The following is a 20,653-nucleotide window of genomic DNA, read 5'->3' on the forward strand; positions in this document are numbered from 1 at the left end:
AACTTCATTTCTCTTTATAAACAAGAACTTTATTTGGAGGTTAAATGAGTTACAGCAGAGAACAGGTCAACTTCAGCAGAATTTGTATATATTAATGCATGTGTATATACTGTGTTTATATTTACAAGAAGTCATTATTGGATTGATTAAAGATCCGACATTCGGCTTAAGGTGAAAATATCCCAAAACTATTTTTTTCTTTACAGACAATCTTTGGCACAAGTTCCCCACACTCTGTATCTAAAGACAAAAGTTAGGTCGGAAGCTTTGAGCCACTAATGGCAGATAAACTACGTACTCTAATAACTAATGTAAAAACATAGACTGAAAAACATTTGATCTTAAGTAAACTTCAATCTTAATTTGTTTCTATGTTTCATAAAATTCTCTGCTGGAAAATGCTGCAGTTTTATTTAAATCTACCTTCACAGACGAATGTCACATTTCTGACGATACAAACACTGGAACTTACACATGCTGTTAATGTTTTATATTTGTTCAGAAGTAGTTACTGGTATTTAACTGTGGTGAGTATGGGTTTCACAGATCAGACAGATGGTTGACTGGGTTCGAGTGGCTCTCTACCCTTCGAGCTGGTGCTGCAGCTGAAGCGATCCGTGGCTCGGGTCATTGAAGTCTCTGCCGGAGTAGCAGGGCAGACGGGGGTCGGCCGCCTGCACCAGAGACACTTTGCAGGTCACTGGCTCCACACGCAACTGACACCACGCGGGGAAATCCACCGGCCGATGCACCCTGGAGGCAAAGGAGGAGACTCGGTGGCTCTTTGCAGCTTTTAAGACACTTTCAAAGCTTCAGAACTTAAATCTTTCCTTGCACTCTTATATTTATTGTTAATAATGAAGACTGGAAACTCCTAACACCATCTGTCTCAGTTTCTGCTGGTTCACCGTGCAGCTTTAGAAGAATCAACAACTATGGTGGAACAGTCAAGACTCAACATTTTGAAGAAAACAGCCTGAACCAAATGAAAGGAATTGTTCTTGAGCCCTAAAATACCAGTGGTCCAAAGTAACTAAGTACATTTATACAATGACTGTATTCAAATATTGTACTTTTACTCCACTACATTTATTCTACAGCTATATTTGATTGTTACATTTTATAAAGTACAAACATGATCATCTTCTATAATATATTGTAAAGTCTATTGTAAAATAGTATATATTATTATAGATGTATTTGAAAGCATCGCACTGGTATGTAAATAAGTGAATCTGAGCTTCAACCAGTTAAACCATTAAAATGCTGTTTACATCAACAATATCAACAGTAACATCAGCAGAGAAAATGTTCTTGAGCTCTAAATACCAGTGCTGGAAAGTAACTAAGTACATTGATCTGAGCGCTGTTCATCACAAATCATTTTGTAAGTGTTCGTTTCTCCTTTTAATACTTCGTAACTTTTGCTGCTTCTATCTCTGTTCTTTAATTTGGCTCAAACAGAAATTGGATGTGGTAATTTTGCCACTTCTGCTTCAGTAAAGGCCGTGAACACTTGTTCCTCCGCTGCCGGATCTCAATTCACTGCTACCCAGAGTTTCCTAAGATGCATCAGTTTAGAGTCAGTACTAAATTCATTCAGACTCTCTAAAGCTGCAGTGTTCTGGACAATAAACCACACAGGGCGTTTGTTCACTCACGTCTCACAGCAGCCGACTCCAACAGGGTGCAGACAGGTGCACTGCATGCAAGCGTTGTCCATCCAGGTGTCACCCAGAGTGTATTGTCTTCCCTCAAACACACACAGAGCTGGACCGAACATAGGGTGGTTAGGTCATTACTCAAATAGCCAATGAGATTTTAAAGTTTAAGGGTCTCACCTCTTGAGTCGAAGTGGCACTCCATGGGCGCAGCAGAGCCTCCGCTGCTCCACAGGAGGAACCCTGCAGCTGCCAGCATCCAGTTCACCCTTGAAATCTCCATCTTCATCTGGTCCTGTTTGCCTCTGGTTGTTCTTCACCCGTTTGCACCCTCATTTATACATCCTGACTGCATCCACCGCGGCGTGGAGGCGTGTTTTTTTTCTCCCAGTCCTGGCTGGGGAAGGCGTCAGGGGTGCCATCCACTGGGAGCGAGGAGGTGGCGGCGGTTTGTGTGGAGCAGTCTTGGCACCGTCTTGGCTCTCCAGAGATCAGCTCGCTGCGCTTCAGCAGGCATGAACCTCCAAAGTGATAGAAAGAATGACACATCGGTGCTGTGACTAAGAGAGGGAAGGGTAAGAGAGAGGTGAGATGGAGGGCAGGGAGAGAGAGAGAGAGAGAGAGGTGACGTCCAGGGAGAGGAGGAGGAAGAGGAGGAGGAGGAGGAGGAGGAGGAGGAAGAGGAAGAAGGGTGGAATTATCAAACATGATTCATCACCATTCAACCTCTGCTGGGGTTTTGTAGAGCAGGTCGACGTCCAGAAACTGAACATGAGACTCATACATGTGTAAAACATTTATGTAAATTTTAATAAAGAAAAACAAATCTTTAGTTTATATGTAAATCCACAGCAGGGAGCTCTGATCTCCTTCCCACAGTGTCTGACTGCACAGTAGTTACAAGAGGCCCTCACTGGTCTGGATGCACAGAGCTGGATAAATGGAGACAGATGCTTCCATACAGGGAACAGGGAGCCACTGATTGCTCTGACGTTTATGAAAATAATGTGAATCATGTGGCCTTTGCTTCGCGACTGAACACCTATGGAAGATGTCTTCATCGAGCGTGCACACCAACGCCATCGTCAAAACACCAAGTGAGGAATTATCTCCTGGAAACATTTGGTTCATATCTCTCGGAGAGTTTGAGAAAGTCGTCGAACGTCAAGGAAAACTAAAGCCCAACACCTCACGATGACACTCCGGGTTTTTCCTTTGTCATCCACGTGTCTGTGGATGAACTGACCAGTAAAACCCACTTTTGTTCTTTTTCTGTTGACCTTTCATTCAACCTTTGTTTCAGCTCGGGAATACATTGAAGGAGAAACCTCGTTTACAATAAAAACAAAACATTCCCAAGAAAATAAAAATAAGAAATAGTCAAATTGGCCAAATAACAAAAACAAGAGCAAAAGTAAAAGGAGAAACGCTCATCACTTGTTTCTTAAAGCAAAACGTAATCTCAGTCTTCAATTCATTATCTTGTCCAACTTACATCCCCAAAACTAAAAAGTATTAAATTTACAATGAATTTTGAGAGAAAATCAATAAAATCTTCACAATTTACCAGGGACGAGGGAAATGTTTGACTTTTTGCCAGGAACATTGACTTGAAATGATAAATCAATATTCAAAATCGTTACCTCCGCCTGTTTTCACCCCTGTTCATTTGTTTTGATGATTTCTTTCTTTCTTTGTTTGTCAGCAGGATTACACAAAAACTACCTGATGGATTCCCACCAAACTTGGTGAAAGGATGGAAGATGGGTCAATAAAGTCAATTTTGGGGCATCTACATTTGTGTTTTATTTTTATATATATTAATCCTGGATATCAGTTTGTTCTCAGCCCCAAAACTGTATGATATGTTCTGCAGGAGTGAATATTTCTGTAAATCTCAGCTCTCGTAGTTTCACCCCTGAAAAAACTTTGACCTGACGATGCAGCGCAGTCTTCCTCCCTGGGTCAACAAAACATTATCTCATCTTCTTCCACTTGTTTACTATCTGCAGAGCGACATGCAAAATCATAGGAAAAATCCTCCCAAAGCTCTCACAGGAGGCCCCCGGGGCAACATAACGTGGGCTTTTACGTGCCTTCTCTCTGGTACCCCACAGTAGTCGGAGAGTGTTGATAGGTCCTCCTCATCAGGGGGGGGGGGGGTATTTTCTCTCAGTTCTATGACTCACACTTGCCTCTCTCAGGCTCTACTCACTTTTTCTGTCATTAATTTGAACATACAGTTAATTATATCATAACGGCCTGATGGAAAAGTTTGGACTTTTCAGAAGTCTGTTTCCTTATTCATTTAGAATTATTATTATTTGTTTAAGGTGCTATTTCTACTATTCTAAGTTCAGGTATTTACCTAGCAGAGCCACTGTGTCGCCTATAATAAAGTGAGGATGAGTTCACTGTCTGATTTGTCAGCTCGTTGTCGTCAGCGACGATGAGAGGGAGGATCTCATCAAAACAAAAGATGAGGATTTTCCGGTCACACGCCTGTTTCCCTTCACGGGCGTGCACTTAATTGGTGACAAGCGCATTTTAATTGGGCAGAACTTTCTGTTAAAATTTTACAAGGCTGTCGTCATGAAATCATTCAACTTGGAGAGTGGAATCTTTGATAAGACGACTGTGTTTCACTGCTTATGTCACACTGACAATCAGTCATGTAGACAGACTGCTGACAAAGTAACATGAACGGCTTGACTACGCATCATAAATGTCTTTTTATATATTAAATACTTCAGTCACTTCAAAATATTGTGCACCCCTGTGTCTTTAATTCAAAAGGTAAAAACAGGTACTGTATCATTCTGACACCAAACTAAAATAGCTAATAGTGGAATCATTAATGATGTTCAAATTCGATTAAAAAGTTTTTTGCCTAAAGTGTGCTTTGATCCTCCTCTGGAACTGTGTTCACATTTGCACGTACACACCGCACACAAGCTCTCGCCCAATGGCGTGCGGGGTACGGTAGTGGACATTTAGGCTAAGAACATGGTCTAAATGACGCCGTTTCAAGTTGAATTTGAATATTGGGGCTTACAGAGACTTAGATGACACCACAGGAGCTGTATGGAGGCATCTTATGTTTTTTATTTGTTATTTTGTTGTTTGAAGAAGGGGTCACCATTTACTCTAATTGCATTGGCTTTGGCTGCAACCCCGTTGGCCCCTGAAACTCCAAAAGTGTTTTATGGACTCAAACACTAAATGTACTAAGTAGTTAAAGAGTGAACTCTCCCTCTAGAAATAATTTGGGTGTACTGTTCCTTTAAGACGCGCGCTGGAAACCCCGCCCATTCTCCACTTCCCACTTCTCCTGCGCGAGGCTCGACCAATCGATCCACGATCCGACCAGGGCCGGTGAACCCCTCGGCGCTCCGCTGCATCCGGGTTCGATGACTTCCCCCTGGCTGTGGATGTCAGTTTTCCGCGGTGTTGTTGTGTCGCTCGGTGAAATCACCACATCATGCGCGAGGAGACCTGCGTCAAAAACACCGATTCTACCGTGAACACAGCGGCTCCATCCGCCGGTGGGGACCCGAGCGAGCGCCGGTACCGTCTGCCACCGAGTCCGCGGTGCGTGAACCGGGTTCAGCCGAGTTTCAGTGCGCTGATCCGGGGCCTTGTCTCTGACCAACCGTCCGGGGAGGGGGGGGCAGGGGGTTTGATGGTGGAGCGCGCAGGGCTCTGGTTCCAGTGTTTCCCGGTGGGAAGATGGACACTGATAAATTCAACTATGTTTACAGCTGCGACCTGGACATCAACGTGCAGCTCAAGATGTGAGTTCTCTCGTCGTGGAGCCCGACTGCACACCGACAATGTGGGGACACTACTTCCCTTGTGGGGGACAGAAGCTCACTTAAGTCCCCTAGTCATTCGATTTGAGGTTTAACACTTGGTTTAATGTTACAGTGACATGAATGTAGCTCAGTGTACTTTCCTCTTAGTTATATTCTCTCATAGACTCTATTACGTTTGTGTTTCTGGCTTCTAGAGCTAGCTAACTAAGTTGTAGCTAAAAGTGCTACTGTCTGTACAAAGCGGTTTTAAATCGGTTTGGCAAAGTAGGGCCACTTTTATTTAGAACACACACTTCATACACAGAGAGTCAAAACAACACAGAGGCAAGATAAAGGAAAACATTTCATAATCAGAAAGCACTGTTCTTCCAGCCAAATAAAATAAATTAAAACTAAGGTAAAAGAAACAAAAAGGACAAATCAATAAGCAGAAAAATAATACAAATCGTATCAGTAGTTGCAGTAACTCTTTGTTAAGGTCTATCATTTTATGTCATTACTAAACTAGAATCGCACTCAGTAGATTACACACAAAGGCCCGACAGTCCACTTAAATTCAAGCAAGCTTCACTAAATTACTCATACTTTATATTCCAGTTTTTAGAGTTGGGATGAATTTCCACTCACTAGAAATAAATAGATTTCAGTTAATTGTCTCTGTTTAACTGAAATCAACTGACTGCACCAGTAAGCAGGATGTTTACTCCACCGTGACTCAGACAACACGAGGAATCATGTGTGTAGCTTGTGAGTCTTGTGATTGCACAACAATTTACCAACTTATTTGAAATGGCCGTGAATGTCTGACTGGGACTGTGGGAATCAGGCTGTCGTCACCGTCACAGCAATTCTCTGTTTCCATGAAGTTTTATATTTCTGGCTGAAACTTTTAAATTGACAACCATGAATAAGTCTCAAATAACTTGATTTAGCTGTAAGAGGTTGAGTTGTATCCGTCTTCACGACATCAACAAACAGCCTCTTTGTTTCTCCCTGACTTTATCTCCCCATCTGCTCTGTCCTCCTCCTCCAGAGGCAGTTTAGAAGGAAAGCGAGAGCAGAAGAGCTACAAGGCGCTGCTGGAAGACCCCATGCTTCGGTTCTCCGGCCTCTACCAGGAGAACTGCTCGGACCTCTACGTCACCTGTCAGGTGTTCGCTGAAGGAAAACCCCTCGCCTTGCCTGTTCGCACCTCGTATAAAGCATTCAGCACACGTTGGAAGTGAGTCCAGTGGTTTCTCCTCAAAATTAATGTTCATTTCTCCACATTTATCTATTCTTAGCCTTTGTGTCAGTTGAATCTTTAGTCTTAATTTAGAAGCAGGAATGCTGTAAAGATTTTTTTTTACTTTGCAACATCATGGATTCTTAATGCCTCCCTTAGTGCTGTCATTGCAATGAACCCATTACCTGGATAAAAAAAAATCCAATAAGCATATTTATATACTGTGTCTCATTATAAAAGTGAAAAGACAATAAACTCCCTCCAATAATCGCAAACCCCTTTTCCTTAAGCTTCATAAAAGTTACATGTCAGCTGCTCAGACTTTATATTTGATCTCTCACACTTTCTCTTGTCTTTTTATTCTCTCTGTTCCCTCTCCTCTTGTGCTGCGCAGCTGGAACGAGTGGCTGCGGCTGCCGGTCAAATATCCAGATCTTCCCCAAAGTGCCCAGGTGGCTCTCACAGTGTGGGACATCTATGGCCCTGGCAGAGCCGTACCCGTGGGGGGCACCACTGTCACTCTGTTCGGCAAATATGGGTGAGTTGAGTCTCGTGCCATTTTTTTGCGGTCGTGTTTAAAAAGTCTTTTATGCTGATGTGTGCAGAAACACCGATATGTAACTTTGAAACACGTCCTGCTGCCGCCCTCTTCTAGTATGTTCCGACAAGGGATGCACGACCTGAAAGTCTGGCCGGGCGTGGAGGGGGATGGAGGGGAGCCCACCACCACACCAGGGCGCACCAGCAGCAGCCTGGCAGAGGACCAGATGGGCAGGCTCGCCAAGGTACAGTGTGTGTGGATCGGAGAACAGGGTTAACTGGGGAGAGAGAGAGGAGTGTAATGGTGCATGAGAGGAGGCAGTAGGACTGAAAAGACGAGAGAAAGGAGAGAGATAAGATGGAGGGGGGGGGGAACGGAAACAATGTGTACGTTGGATGAAGAGAGAAACCCTCCGACGCAAAGCCCTGTCTAAACACTGATCTGTTCCAGGGCCCTGACCTGGAGGTACTCGGTGATGTGAGTACAAGTGGAGGAGTTAGTGTTGGCGATGCAGAATGTGTGTGTGTGAGAGTGTGTTTGAGTTGTGTACTGTACGTGTGTGAACAAGACCTCGGCCAAACTGTATTTGCAGACTTGTCTTTTCACTTGTATCACACAGTGTTGGTGCATTTAGTATAAAAGCGTACAAATACACTTTGACCCGGGTTCTGGTGTGAACACATTGCGTTCTTGGAGCCATCACACACAGGTTTTCTGCTGTTGCCATAAGTTTTTATATTTTGCACAAGTGTTAGTGCATGAATTTCATTTGTATGTGGACACGAGAAAATTATATTTGTAAACTGGTCGCAGGTTTTTTGAATATTTCAGAGGGAGTTCATCTCATTTCAGGCTACACTAATCCGATTTCAAAGTAAAACAATCTCAGTCCGCACAAGTGTGTCTATACCAACAGGCCCCCGAAAACAGACTCACTTGTTCCTCCATTTTTGTTATTAACACTTAGTGCAGTTAACTTAATGTATCTCAGGTTGTTTCCAGGCTTTCATCCACGATCTTTTAAAGAGTGAGAACTAATTCTAACCTGCTGAGTTCTGGGCTTCCTGCTCACGGCCAAGTTTGCGCTCACATCCTCGTCACCCACACTGACCGATGATTGGATTGGCTACTGAGCGTGTGTGTCTGTGTGTGTGAGCGGAGATGCTGGATTGGCTGCTGGCACATGAGTCTGTGCATGATTGGTCGAGCTGTTTGCACACCAACCACCACGCTGTGACCAGAGCATCGATCTCTGTATATTTTACATTCTCTTATTTTTTTGGTGTATTTTAGTAAACTGCTCTCTCTTTCTCGTTTCCCTGCCCTCTTTCTTCTTCCCCTCTTTCTTCTTCCCCTCTTTCTCCATCTCTTGTGTCCATCCAGCTGACGAAGGCCCACCGGCAGGGCCACATGGTGAAGGTGGACTGGCTGGACCGGCTCACCTTCAGAGAGATCGAGATGATCAACGAGGTTTGTTTTTATGTGTCTATAACCAATGATATTGTAGGAATACAGGATTGTCTCGGACACTTCACTGTGTGCACGGGCATTTTTCACAACTATATTGATTTTGGTTTTTAATGTTTGATGTGTGTCTCTGCAGAGTGAGAAACGCAGCTCTAACTTCATGTACCTCATGGTGGAGTTCCCTCGTGTCAAAACAAATGACAAGGAGTACAGCATCGTCTACTATGAGAAGGTAGTTCAATATATTCCTAAGCATGTAAAAAAGCTCATATTAACGTGTAATATCCATAAAGTGGGAACTTTCTGATTGATGTGTACGTGGTCCCCCTTCAGGATGGAGACGACACGTCACCCGTTCTCACCAGCTGCGACATCGTCAAAGTTCCTGACCCACAGATGGGGATGGTGAGAGGACTAACACTTTTTTATGAAGACTGTGATGGTGTTGGTGAAATATATATTGAATTCAGTGTGTTTTCTTTACATTTTCCTCGCAGGAGAACCTGGTGGAGAGCAAGCATCACAAACTGGCTCGTAGCCTCCGCAGCGGGCCGTCGGATCACGACCTGAAGCCCAACGCTGCCACACGGGACCAGCTCAATGTAAGTGGCTTCAGTTTTTAATTAGAAAAACAAATCCAACTAGAAATACGTTTATTATTGTACATAACGTATTTAAAGGCGAGATGGCACAAAATGGCTCCCAATACTACGTACAGATCTATAATCTTAAGAGGGGTAAAACATAAACCAGTGGACTCAGCCGAGCTCAAACCTCAAACAGGCCAAACAGTCACGCATGAAACCACGTTTAAATTCACTGGATCCAGATTTTTATTTGGATCTGCACCAAATTATACAAAGTGTTTTTTGTGCAGGTAATGACAATGAATAAAATGGATGTATAGGCCATTCTTAAGCTTCTTCTAAAGTGTCATGGGTCTTAAAGTTGGGAGTCACAACCTCTCAGCCCCCGGATCAGACTCCCTCAGAGACCCACTCTTGATGTGGGATTAGAGTAGCTCTGCTGCTTGGGTCACACGCTTCATAATATGTTAGAGAATGCCTTTCATAGCTGAGGATCAGAACACACCGTCCAGATCTCACTCCTCCAGTTTGTTTTCACCACCAGATCATCGTGAGCTACCCTCCGACCAAGCAGCTGAGCTCTGAAGAGCAGGACCTGGTGTGGAAGTTCAGATACTACCTCACCACTCAGGAGAAGGTGGGCGTGTCCATAGTTTATCTAAGCAACTCTGCGTAACCTGACGGATTTCCCTCCGAACCTCACTTCCTTTGTGACCAAATGAATTCCTCCTCCTCCTCTTGCTTCAGGCGTTAACAAAGTTCCTCAAGTGCGTGAACTGGGATCTGCCCGGGGAGGCCAAGCAGGCTCTGGAGCTGCTGGGGAAGTGGAGGCCCATGGACGTGGAGGACTCGCTGGAGCTGCTGTCGTCCCAGTTCAGCAACCCGACGGTCAGACGCTACGCGGTGACGCGGCTGCAACAGGCAGACGACGAGGTAGGCGTGCAGGGCCGAGAGAGGCCTGGAGGAATACGTGATGTAAATGTATGGGTGTGGGCGGATGATGATGAAGGGTCAGTTTCACATATAAGTGTGTATCCATCACTTCTTTCAGTACTTTTTAAACTATTCATACTTAGAAATTCCTGCTGTAGCACCATCGCTATAATTAATCCCATTTCTCTCTCTTCCAGGACCTGCTGATGTATCTGCTGCAGCTGGTTCAGGCGCTCAAATATGAAAACTTCAGTGATATCCAGGGAGGCCTGGAGCCAGGCAGCAAGAGAGACAGCCAGGGACTTTCAGATGACTCCGCAATGGACAGGTCAGCACTTGGATCAGAAATTGGAACAGCTTCTCCGGCTGTGGATCATTAATAAATAGTTTAAAAATGTAACCGAGCGGACTGAAACTCAGGGATTTGTTTTTCTGCCTCATTTTGTTTTCAACAGCCTGGGTCTAAATTTATCTCCGAATATTTTCACGTGATTATTTTTCTTTTATAAAACCATAATGAAGTCATTGGTTATTTTAATTTCCTGGAAGAGCTCTGGCCAGAATCTTTTGCCGTCAGCTGGAGGCAGAGAAATTCCACTCTGCGACCGTGTCGACCTAAAAATGAATCGACCCTCACTGCTAAAACACAATGTCCTGTCAGTTTGAAGAAATGTTTTTCATCACATTCTCCGACAGGTTTGTTATTAATCAGTTTTGTTTTCTTTCTCCCGTTTTGTGTAGTTCTCAGATTCTCTCTGGAACATCTGGATCCTTCACTGCTCCACAGAAAGGCAAAGAAGGAGCCGACAGCGAGAATACGGAGGTGAGGAGAGCTCAAAATAATTGTCCCATGAGAGAATTCACTGCTGATCAATATAAATCCACGTGTGTCACATAGAGAAACCCACTTTAATGAAGCAGAATCAGGAGTGTTGGTGTCTCCTCCGATTCTCTGGGTCGTCCGAAACGCAGGAAATCAAACCAAATCCCTCTAGTCTGAGTCCAGCTTCAGTCTGTCGTGATGAGTGTTTAAACTCAAACATGTGTGTCTCTTTGCAGCAAGACCTGTGCACGTTCCTCATCTCCCGCGCCTGCAAGAACTCCACTCTCGCCAACTACTTGTACTGGTGAGAACAGCTCGGATTTTCCTTCTGACACTATTTCCCAGTTTCATTACGAATGAGTGTGTGTTTTAAGTTTGTGCGTCCGTCCGAACAAACCAAGTGTGTCCTCCCTCAGGTACGTGATTGTGGAGTGCGAGGATCAGGACACTCAGCAGAGGGATCCCAAGACCCACGAGATGTACCTGAACGTCATGAGGAGGTTCAGTCAGGCTTTACTGAAGGTCGGATATCCTTTCATCAAAGAAACAATTACCATCTTCATCTCGGTCTCTTTGCTCCACCTCTAATCGTCACACTTTCTCTCCGCCGCAGGGCGATAAGTGTGTGAGAGTGATGCGCTCGCTGTTGGCCGCGCAGCAGACGTTTGTCGACCGACTGGTGCAGCTGATGAAAGCCGTGCAAAGGGAGAGTGGAAATCGCAAGAAGAAGGTAATAACAGAATAGAACTCGGTAGAACGCAAACCTCCACTAAGGTGCAACGAATCTGAAACACATTTAATCCCTTTTCACACTGGTCAAAAACCCCATTAACATCTGGCTTTGTCTTCAATGACGTCTCTCCCCCGTGTGTGTGTGTGTGTGTGTGTGTGTGTGTGTGTGTGTGTGTGTGTGTGTGTGTGTGTGTGTGTGTGTGTGTGTGTGTGTGTGTGTGTGTGTGTGTGTGTGTGTGTGTGTGTGTGTGTGTGCGTGCAGGCAGACGGAGCGGCTGCAGGCTCTGCTGGCCGACAACGAGAAGGTGAATCTTTCCGAGATCGAGCCGATTCCTCTTCCTCTGGAGCCTCAAATCAAGATCAGGGGCATCGTTCCTGAAACAGCGACGCTCTTCAAGGTACAGAGAAGACATTTACACAGTTGAACAGTGTTTTTATTTTTCAGTAAGATTCAGTTTGCTCTGCTTTGTCTTGACTAAGATCAAATATCTGTGTGTCACATTGAGTCTTTGTTTCTGTGTTTGTGTGTCAGAGCGCTCTGATGCCGGCCAAGCTCATCTTCAAGGCTGAGGATGGAGCCATGTACCCGGTGATCTTCAAACACGGGGACGACCTGAGACAGGACCAGCTCATCCTGCAGATCATCTCCCTGATGGACAGAGTAAGAAATGACTGTAGGGATCTCTTTGGGTTTCAGATCCTGCAGCTTCTGTGCACCACAGAATTATGTTATATATGTTGCTTGCTTCGTCAAAATGGTGGGAACAATTTTCACTTTAAATAAATGTATATGCACATTTTGTCCTCAGCTTCTGAGAAAAGAAAATCTGGACCTGAAGTTGACTCCCTACAAAGTGTTGGCCACCAGCACCAAACACGGTAAGATCACATTTTACTCTGGTAAAGAATAGGTTCCTCTCAAAAACAAATTTACTCGCAGAATAATGAAGAAGAGAACATTTGTTCTGGTTCCAGGTTTCATGCAGTTTGTCCAGTCGGTCCCTGTGGCTGAAGTCCTGGCTACTGAAGGCAACATCCAGGTCAGCAGAGACACAACCCTCACACATAATCTCATAATAATCTGCTTTGTGGAGGAGACGCACAAAACAATCTGTCCTTTCAATCGTTGGTTTCCACAGAGCTTCTTCAGGAAACATGCACCGAGTGAGAAGGGGCCGTACGGCATCAGCTCCGAGGTGATGGACACCTACGTGAAGAGCTGTGGTGAGTGTGGTGTGTTGATAACAGCCGTGGGCTCAGTGTGTTTGTGTTCCGCACTTGAAGAACACATTAACTGACGTGTCTCCGCTCTCCGTGTCCTTCCAGCCGGCTACTGCGTCATCACCTACATCCTGGGAGTCGGAGACAGACATCTGGACAATCTGCTCCTGACGAAGACGGGTGAGGCAAACGTCTTCCTTCACTTGGTGTTTGAATCCCGCTCCCTGGAACATGTTCTGAAGAACATTCTGTCCTTCTGCAGGGAAACTCTTCCACATTGACTTCGGCTACATCCTGGGCCGAGACCCCAAACCGCTGCCCCCCCCCATGAAGCTGAGCAAAGAGATGGTGGAGGGGATGGGGGGCATGCAGAGCGAGCAGTACCAGGAGTTCAGGAAGCAGTGCTACACCGCCTTCCTGCACCTCAGGAGGTGGGGGTTCTCACACACAGACACACACACACACACACACACCTCTGTCGTTTACTTTGTTGTCGAGGTGACTCATAACTCCGGTCCACAGTAAAGGGTTTTTTCAAGGAAGATAGAATTATATGTATAACATGTATTTAGCCACAGAGATAAACCGTCTTCCTTCCTTTTCTTCAGATACTCCAACCTGATCCTGAATCTGTTCTCCCTCATGGTGGACGCCAATATTCCTGACATTGCTCTGGAGCCTGACAAGACTGTTAGGAAGGTACGTTACACTAAACTGAACAGGGACAGGTGGTGGGACATTGGGAATGAACTCGTCCTCCCACCTTAACAAACAAGAAGATAGTTTTTAGAATCATCTCTTTACATATCACGATGGCTCGTGATATTAGGTGGTTTCAGAAGACACACGCTGGAGTTTCATGTGGTTTCTGACGTCTTTCCATCCAGTAAAAGAATCAGTGACGACCATATCGTTTTGTTTTCTGCCTCCAGGTGCAGGACAAGTTTCGATTGGACCTGTCGGACGAGGAGGCGGTTCACTACATGCAGAGTCTGATCGATGAGAGCGTGGGGGCTTTGTTTGCTGCTGTGGTCGAGCAGATACACAAGTTTGCCCAGGTGAGTACACACAAGTCACACATTTAAAAAGATGGCGTAGCGGATGTTGTGGGAGTTTAAGAAGAAACTTTTATAACAGTTCAGAAACGTAATTGATCTCTTCTACATGTTAACAACTGGCAATTGAGCGTTTTTCCCCCAAAATGCAGAGCGGTTCCTTCAAGTCCTGAACAAACGGCTGTAACTTATTTCCTGTGTCTCTTCAGTACTGGCGTAGATGAGCAGAGACTTCCGGGAAGAGGACGACGTGGATCCAGCGTTTGCGGCAGGAACTCGCGGCTGCGGCCGATCGTAGGCACCGACACAACTGATGCTGTGTGTGTGTGAGAGAGAGAGGAGAAACTTAATGACACTGTTTTTAAAAAAGGCCAAGAATGCACTGCCAACCTTTACTGCAAGTCGGCTGAACAAGGACACGGACATCTTTGTTTGCTCATGTATATATCGTGTATATTAATTATTGAATGAATGAAATGTACGGCCAAAAAATAAAAGACTGTTGATACAACTACCCGTTCCACTCGTGAGTAAATTTCTCGAGACGTGTGTGTTTTCATGGTCGAAGCCCAGAGAAAGTGCTGCCACGCTGCGTTTATGGGGCGCGACGCGGTTCTTAATTGAGCATCGCTGACCATCTGTGGACGGTCACACTGTCGACGCTGGGGGCAGAAACAGAGTCGGACCCCCAGAGGGCGAGGGTGAGTCAGAGCGAGTGACTAAGCATTTCCTGCCAGACCCAGAAACACGGGACACACGTAGTTGACATGCCATTTAAGAACAAGATGTACGTTTCCTCCTGTCACTTACACACAGCAGCTGATCTGACTGAAGTAAAGCAGAGTATGAAAATAAACTCTCAATCATTTACATCCAGTAGAACTAAGTCACCTGGAAAATGGGTTGTTCAAAGTTTTAAAATATAAAATTTATCTTATGGTAAAAAACAAAATGGGCAATTCATCTAGAACAAGAAATTGCAGTTAAATTTGAACTAATATGTATAAATATGATCAAAATGCTGTTAATATCTAAAAGGTTCCCTCAAAACGCACAGATCATGAAGCAGGATGTTTATTATGTATTAATAAAACACTCGGGCTGAAAAATAGATATAATTTATCGAAGTCAGGAGAAAAAAGTACAGCAGCCAGTAATATAGAAGAAATGCAGTTTAAAGAAATGTTTCTCACAAATTACTGTTCGTAAATAGTTTCATGAGAATGTAAAACAAACTTAAATAACTGAGCTTGTAAACCTTTTATTTTATAAAGATAATGGTTCTTATGGTGATGGTTTAATAACCTTGGTGAACTCAAGTGAACTGAAATAACTTTGGTTGTGTAGATTATTCATCTTATATTTATTTATTCAATTTATACTTGTCAATATCTAAGTAAGTAATGTCCTCATTACATTTGGTCTAAATGGTCCTCACAGAGGTATAAGTACGAGTGGACATACAAAGACAATGAGCCAAATTAAATCCATCTAAGTGGAGATTTTCTGAAAAGTTTGGGTAAGTAAGCAGAACAGAACCAGTCGAGCAGCTTCCTGATGCCAGAGCCACCAGCAGATCTGTTGTGTAGTCAGGTGTTCGATTCCCCCCCCGGAGCCAACTCCGAGCTTCATCCATGAATCACCTCATGTCAGCACCGTGTTTTGTAATAAAAGCCCCGGCACAGCTCTGGACGACCCCCCAGGTCTCTGTGGACTCTGGAGGAGGCAGAAGGGGAAACAAACAACGCTGGATGGCCAAACCGCCAATGCTGCGGAAAGAATGCAGCACCAGCAGAAAACAGGAGGCCGAGCAGCGAGATGTCAAGATGTTCCCGGTCGTCATGCAGGACGCAGAATGAGGCGTCAGTCACGGGCAACAGGCGGCGGAACGTCGATGGGGGGCAACTGTGAGTCAGAGACATTACAGGAGGGCAGAGAGCGGCATGTTGGCTGCAGGTCGGGGGGGTCAGGAGTTTTCTTAGTTCCTGTTTATGGAGATGATGGTTTGGACGAGCCTGTTGAGTGACACTGGATCTCGGCACCAAACGCAGAGCGGGAAAAACCGCAACCAGATTTAGATTTTTCACCGAATCCGCGGACGAGCACACGCAGAGACAAACATCTCGTTCTGGAGCCGTCGGATAAACTGTCTCTGCTCCACTGGCAGATCTCACTCACCAGTCGATTCCCTGACTCGTGTCCGAGCCAGAGAAATGTGCTTGTACGTTTGAAAATTGGGACAAACAGTTCGATCGCTTCGTGCCACAGTGTCGGACGTCATCCGAGGGCTCGAGAGGACGGGAACATTGTGTTTGTGGTTAATGAGCTCGAGGAGAACGGAAGGTCAGAGGTCAGAGGAGGAACTGGAGAGGAATCATGTCTCGAAGGGAAACCGGGAGAAAGGTTCATGAAGCCCAACGTTATCTCTTCATATTGATTATTTTGTCCAACTCAAACTTCCAAAACTCAAAAGTACTACAATTAATATAAGATAGTTAGTCACGTCAGACAAAGACGAGCAATAAAATACATATAACTTCGAGGCTGTCGAGGAATATTTGACTCCACCAAGGAGGTTATGTTTTAGCCCTGGTTGTTTGTTTGTGAGAAGGATTCTGCAAAAACTACCGTATGAATCAGATGAAACTTAGCAGAAGGATTTGACAAGTGCAAAGAAAGAGTTTATTAAAGTTTGGTGCAGATCAGGATCATGGACTGTAAAGATGGACGACACGGCAGCTCCCCAAAAGTGAAGCCAAAGCATCTCAATCGCCACCTGGTGGCTGGCTGTTGTATAGCTTATAAACTCCGCCTCCTCCGTGTTTGCAGATGAGGCTCTCGATCTTTCTGTCTCCAGCCAAAGCTCATTTAAGAAAATCATGTCGCCACATACAGACCAATATTTGTAGAACAATACAAATAACATAATGACATGTAAATAACAAGGTGTTGGACATAGAGACAGTGACTCAGTCTGTTTGTATCAGTCTCATCTTGTCACACGTCTCCTCAGAGGACTGAGACACAGGCGGGATGCTGAGGCCCGAGTCCAGGCCTCGCTCCAGCTCCGTCCCCCCGCTGTCCCAGTACGCTGCCCCACAGTCCCGATGGAGAGGACTGCTGGTCGAGGTGTGGTCCTGGGCGGAGGAGGGGAGGCTGGAGGAGGTCTCCATGGAGATGTGGTCGTCAGGGAACTCGATGTGAATGTCACAAGGTTCGACTGGGACCGGGGAGAGGGGGTCCAACGAGACGGGATCACAAGCAGAGGACTTGAGGAAAGAAAGAAGAGAAAGATCTGTCATGGAAAAGCAGATAGAGAGTTGTGTTAAGAGAAAGAGAGAAATAAGACACATCTCGTACTGGAGTCTTCGGTGGAGGTTCAGGGGCTGCAGCTCGTCCCGGGTTTTTCAGAACCACGACGAGGAGCGGAGCGAGGAGCAGAGACGCCAGCAGGACGCCGAGACACAGCACCGGCAGCGACGCTGTGGCAGGAGAACACAAACAGGAGTGAACACGCTGAATCCACAGTGAGGCCTCAGAACGAGCCGAGCCAAGACACCGGCAGGAGATTTAACTGCACCTTTGGACTCGGTTGCAAATCAGGGATTATGGAACAAACAAAGACACGTTGAGTCAAATGAAAGATCCTGAGTTCTGGACCAGGACCAGATTCCTTTTGTTTTATAGTGTTGTGACAGATCTGATAAATGTCAGGTCCCGACACATCTGCCTCAAGCTTTAAACTTGTATATATATATATATGACTGATCTTTCTTCCTCTTTACACCTGATTTAGAGACGATCTGGACGCACTGAGGCCTGGACTTCGGAGACGCCGCCATGGAGAATGCTGGGAGGGAGAAGTTGGCCACGGCGCAGAAGTTCTGACCCGGAGACAAACCAGAGAACTCCACCAAGGTCACGACGTCCTGGGTCCAAACCGTACGACTCTGAAGGGAAAACAAAACCCAGACTCGTCAAAACAAAAACCACAGAATCAACAGATAAGAAGTCAAACTCGGAGTCAAACCAAAGGGATCAGGACATGTTGGACCTGATATTCTGAGTGCTGGCGTTTGTTGAACACAGTCACTGTCGTCCGGGGGTCAGTCAGTTCAGAGATGGGGCAGCAGCTCTCCGGAGAGCACCTCCTGTTGGCAGCGCAAGGGAACCGCACCTCCACCAGCAGCCGCTCATCTCTCTGAGAGACAGAGACCGAGGGACGACTGAATCCTGGGAGGGAGAGAATCACACAGTTATTCACCCTCCAACATGTGACTCAGTCAAACTGTTTTTAAAGCAGCAGTTTTCAAATCCTGTGCCACAGAGTCGGATAGTTTCCCTCAACCAGAGCAGCTGGGACTGGAAACTCTGAGTCACAGATTTCAAGACCAATGAATTCCAGTTGCTGAAGATTCTTAGATTATTGTCACTGACTGAAGTCGCTGTAGCCGAACTTGCGTGGTTTGATCAACACGGTGGAGCCGGGGCCGAGGTGGACGCCGAGACGGATCATGTTGAAGAGCTCAAAGTCTGAGAAGGCCCGAGACAGGTCACAGCTGCGGGACGAGACCCGGACGCACCAGGAGACGTCCTGCCAGGGGCCCCTGCAACCAGGAGCCCACAGTCAGAGACAAGTACAGAGAAAATCAAACAACAACAACTAGAATTAGGTCAAATTAACAGATAATGATGATAAAAGCAGATTTTAAGCTTTGATTTGAAGGAAGTAACTGAGTAAGTCTCCTGTATTTCCTCCAGAGCCGTGAAGCTCTTGTTTCAAAAGCTCTGCCCCCTTTAGTCCTGAGCCGATAAGACTCTATAAAGCTCACAGGCTTTGTTTAATGAATTCTTTCACTTATTCTCTTGCTTGTTCTTTTCAAGTTCACAGAAAACTGAAACCATCTATAAACCATCATGTCACTTTACAAAAGGACAAGTTCACGAGTATTTATTTAACCTTCCTGTTGTTCTCAGGTCAGATTTGATCAGAAATAAGGTTTGTATCATCTAATGGCCATAAAATAACATGGATGGTTCCATTCTACAAAAGTTCATGGCCACTACTTTCATAGAATTGGATGTTTTATATGCGGCAAACACTGAACACTACACACCAACATAAATAAGAACTCTAAGTTTATTCAGACAAAAACGTTTCAAATAAGTGATGAGAAAAGATGAAAGTTAAAATACAAAAACTGCCTTTGAGGGAACGAAAGCATAAAGTGTCTGTGGATAAATACTAATGCTAATATGTGAAGCTTCACACACACGTCTCCACGACTTGAGGACACTACATTGATTTCCTGGAGACTGACTCTAACCTTGACTCAAAGGGTGAAGCAAGTCATAACCTTTGTTAGGACTCGATACACCTAAACCTTTAAACATGTCTTCACCTGAAAATGTAATCATTTACATTCTGGGGACTTGCTTTTTGTCTCCATAATGTGACCTTGGAAATGTGCTTTTGGTCCCCACAACATGAGGAATACCTGACACACACACACACACACACACACACACACACACACACACACACACACACACACACACACACACACACACACACACACACACACACAGAGAGAGAGAGAGAGAGACTCACCCCTGTGTCTTGGTCTGGACGCTGTAGGTGGCGTTAGGACTGGCACGGGGACAGGTCCACCGCAGGAGGCAGCCTAAGTCCAGTGATTCCACTGCGGTGTAACAGACTAACCCGCTCGACCCTGGAGAGGTCGCACATAAAAGCCGTACACTTAAAAATAGCACAAACACACACACTGATGCTCATTGACCTGTTAAGTCTGATTATCACAACTTTGTTAACACTTGGATGGATGATTGATCAGAGGGGACAACTTCGTGCAGCAGACACACAGGAGGAGGAAAAAACGTTTAAACTGTCTCACACTCACCTTTAATGAGCAGCACGACCACGACACACAACGCCACCGCTGACCTCCACCCACCCGGGGCTACACCTGCTGTCTCCATGGCGACTTGGTGACCTGCGGATCAAGTGGACGACACCGAGACGGTCTCAACTCCGACCTGCAGCAGGACAGGAGACAGACTTGAACACAAACACACAGAGACGGAGAGGAGCAGGAGGAATTAGCTGCAGAGGAGGATGATGGACTGGAGACAGCAGGAGGCTTAATTGGAGGCTGGTGACTTTGTAAGAGAGAGAAGAGGCTGTAAGCTACTTAACAGGAGAGCAGGAGGAAACAGAGAGTGAGAGGAAGAGGAGAAAGTTACTCTATCGCTTTTTAAAAAGGTTCAGCTGCTCACGTCCTCAATAAACTGAAGATTTAAAGATTGTTTTCTGGCCAGAAAGTTTGAAACTATTGGAACTTAAACCCTCAAACAGGAAAATATGAAGAAACATCTTTTAGCAGTTGCATCTTCTTTATGATTTTATTCTCCTAAAAACTATTCATCCAGTATTTGTTGATTATATTCCGACATTTATAAATAATAATTATCTAGAATGATAATCAGCCTCCTTATGAAACCACATTTAAATTCACCAGATCTTGATCGGTTGAGTGTTTTTTTTGTGCGTAATCCTGCAAACAAACATCAGC

At 45.2% G+C, this 20,653-nt stretch overlaps 3 protein-coding genes across 4 annotated transcripts; 1 reads left to right on the plus strand and 2 right to left on the minus strand.

Moving 5' to 3' along the window:
* Positions 1 to 44: 44 nt before the first annotated feature.
* On the minus strand, positions 45 to 5,031 carry msmp1 (microseminoprotein, prostate associated 1). The gene is made up of 3 exons (XM_035148490.2): positions 1,842 to 5,031; positions 1,662 to 1,770; positions 45 to 753 (listed from the first exon to the last, which is right to left on the minus strand). Exons 1-3 carry the CDS (start codon positions 1,948 to 1,950, stop codon positions 582 to 584), a joined length of 390 nt encoding a protein of 129 aa, XP_035004381.1. The 5' UTR covers positions 1,951 to 5,031; the 3' UTR covers positions 45 to 581.
* Positions 5,032 to 5,084: 53 nt separating this feature from the next.
* pik3c3 (phosphatidylinositol 3-kinase, catalytic subunit type 3) lies at positions 5,085 to 14,574 on the plus strand. Of its 2 annotated transcripts, XM_035148481.2 has the most exons (26): positions 5,085 to 5,455; positions 6,510 to 6,698; positions 7,096 to 7,239; positions 7,357 to 7,486; positions 7,693 to 7,719; positions 8,626 to 8,712; positions 8,846 to 8,941; positions 9,043 to 9,114; positions 9,207 to 9,311; positions 9,841 to 9,933; positions 10,044 to 10,229; positions 10,427 to 10,557; positions 10,971 to 11,052; positions 11,289 to 11,356; positions 11,469 to 11,574; positions 11,666 to 11,782; positions 12,051 to 12,182; positions 12,317 to 12,445; positions 12,594 to 12,663; positions 12,760 to 12,824; positions 12,924 to 13,008; positions 13,111 to 13,185; positions 13,268 to 13,436; positions 13,614 to 13,704; positions 13,938 to 14,063; positions 14,270 to 14,574. In XM_035148481.2, the coding sequence occupies exons 1-26, from the start codon at positions 5,391 to 5,393 to the stop codon at positions 14,282 to 14,284; spliced, it is 2,655 nt and encodes an 884-aa protein (XP_035004372.1). In that variant the 5' UTR covers positions 5,085 to 5,390; the 3' UTR covers positions 14,285 to 14,574. The 2 variants fall into 2 exon arrangements, with proteins under 2 accessions (XP_035004372.1, XP_035004373.1); XM_035148482.2 differs by lacking the exon at positions 7,693 to 7,719.
* Positions 14,575 to 16,719: 2,145 nt separating this feature from the next.
* Positions 16,720 to 20,526, minus strand: si:dkeyp-75h12.7. Its single transcript, XM_035148577.2, has 7 exons — positions 19,982 to 20,526; positions 19,672 to 19,792; positions 18,498 to 18,667; positions 18,115 to 18,293; positions 17,848 to 18,010; positions 17,421 to 17,542; positions 16,720 to 17,329 (listed from the first exon to the last, which is right to left on the minus strand). The coding sequence occupies exons 1-7, from the start codon at positions 20,058 to 20,060 to the stop codon at positions 17,030 to 17,032; spliced, it is 1,134 nt and encodes a 377-aa protein (XP_035004468.2). The 5' UTR covers positions 20,061 to 20,526; the 3' UTR covers positions 16,720 to 17,029.
* Positions 20,527 to 20,653: the final 127 nt, after the last annotated feature.

Source organism: Hippoglossus stenolepis, chromosome 23 (genome assembly GCF_022539355.2).
Source record: "Hippoglossus stenolepis isolate QCI-W04-F060 chromosome 23, HSTE1.2, whole genome shotgun sequence".
Taxonomy (NCBI): domain Eukaryota; kingdom Metazoa; phylum Chordata; class Actinopteri; order Pleuronectiformes; family Pleuronectidae; genus Hippoglossus; species Hippoglossus stenolepis.

Bases quoted from the DNA above. Each gene is read 5' to 3' on its own strand.
- msmp1 (XM_035148490.2), bottom strand. From the start codon at position 1,950: ATGAAGATGGAGATTTCAAGGGTGAACTGGATGCTGGCAGCTGCAGGG. The intron at 1,771-1,841 runs GTGAGACCCTTA...TGTTCGGTCCAG, and splicing joins GTGCCACTTCGACTCAAGAG to CTCTGTGTGTGTTTGAGGGA. The intron at 754-1,661 runs GTGAGTGAACAA...CTTTGCCTCCAG, and splicing joins GGAGTCGGCTGCTGTGAGAC to GGTGCATCGGCCGGTGGATT.
- si:dkeyp-75h12.7 (XM_035148577.2), bottom strand. From the start codon at position 20,060: ATGGAGACAGCAGGTGTAGCCCCGGGTGGGTGGAGGTCAGCGGTGGCG. The intron at 19,793-19,981 runs GTGAGTGTGAGA...CGACCTCTCCAG, and splicing joins GGTCGTGCTGCTCATTAAAG to GGTCGAGCGGGTTAGTCTGT. The intron at 18,294-18,497 runs GTCAGTGACAAT...TCTCCCTCCCAG, and splicing joins GTTCGGCTACAGCGACTTCA to GATTCAGTCGTCCCTCGGTC.
- pik3c3 (XM_035148481.2), top strand. From the start codon at position 5,391: ATGGACACTGATAAATTCAACTATGTTTACAGCTGCGACCTGGACATC. The intron at 9,934-10,043 runs GTGGGCGTGTCC...CTCTTGCTTCAG, and splicing joins ACCTCACCACTCAGGAGAAG to GCGTTAACAAAGTTCCTCAA. The intron at 13,437-13,613 runs GTGGGGGTTCTC...CCTTTTCTTCAG, and splicing joins GCCTTCCTGCACCTCAGGAG to ATACTCCAACCTGATCCTGA.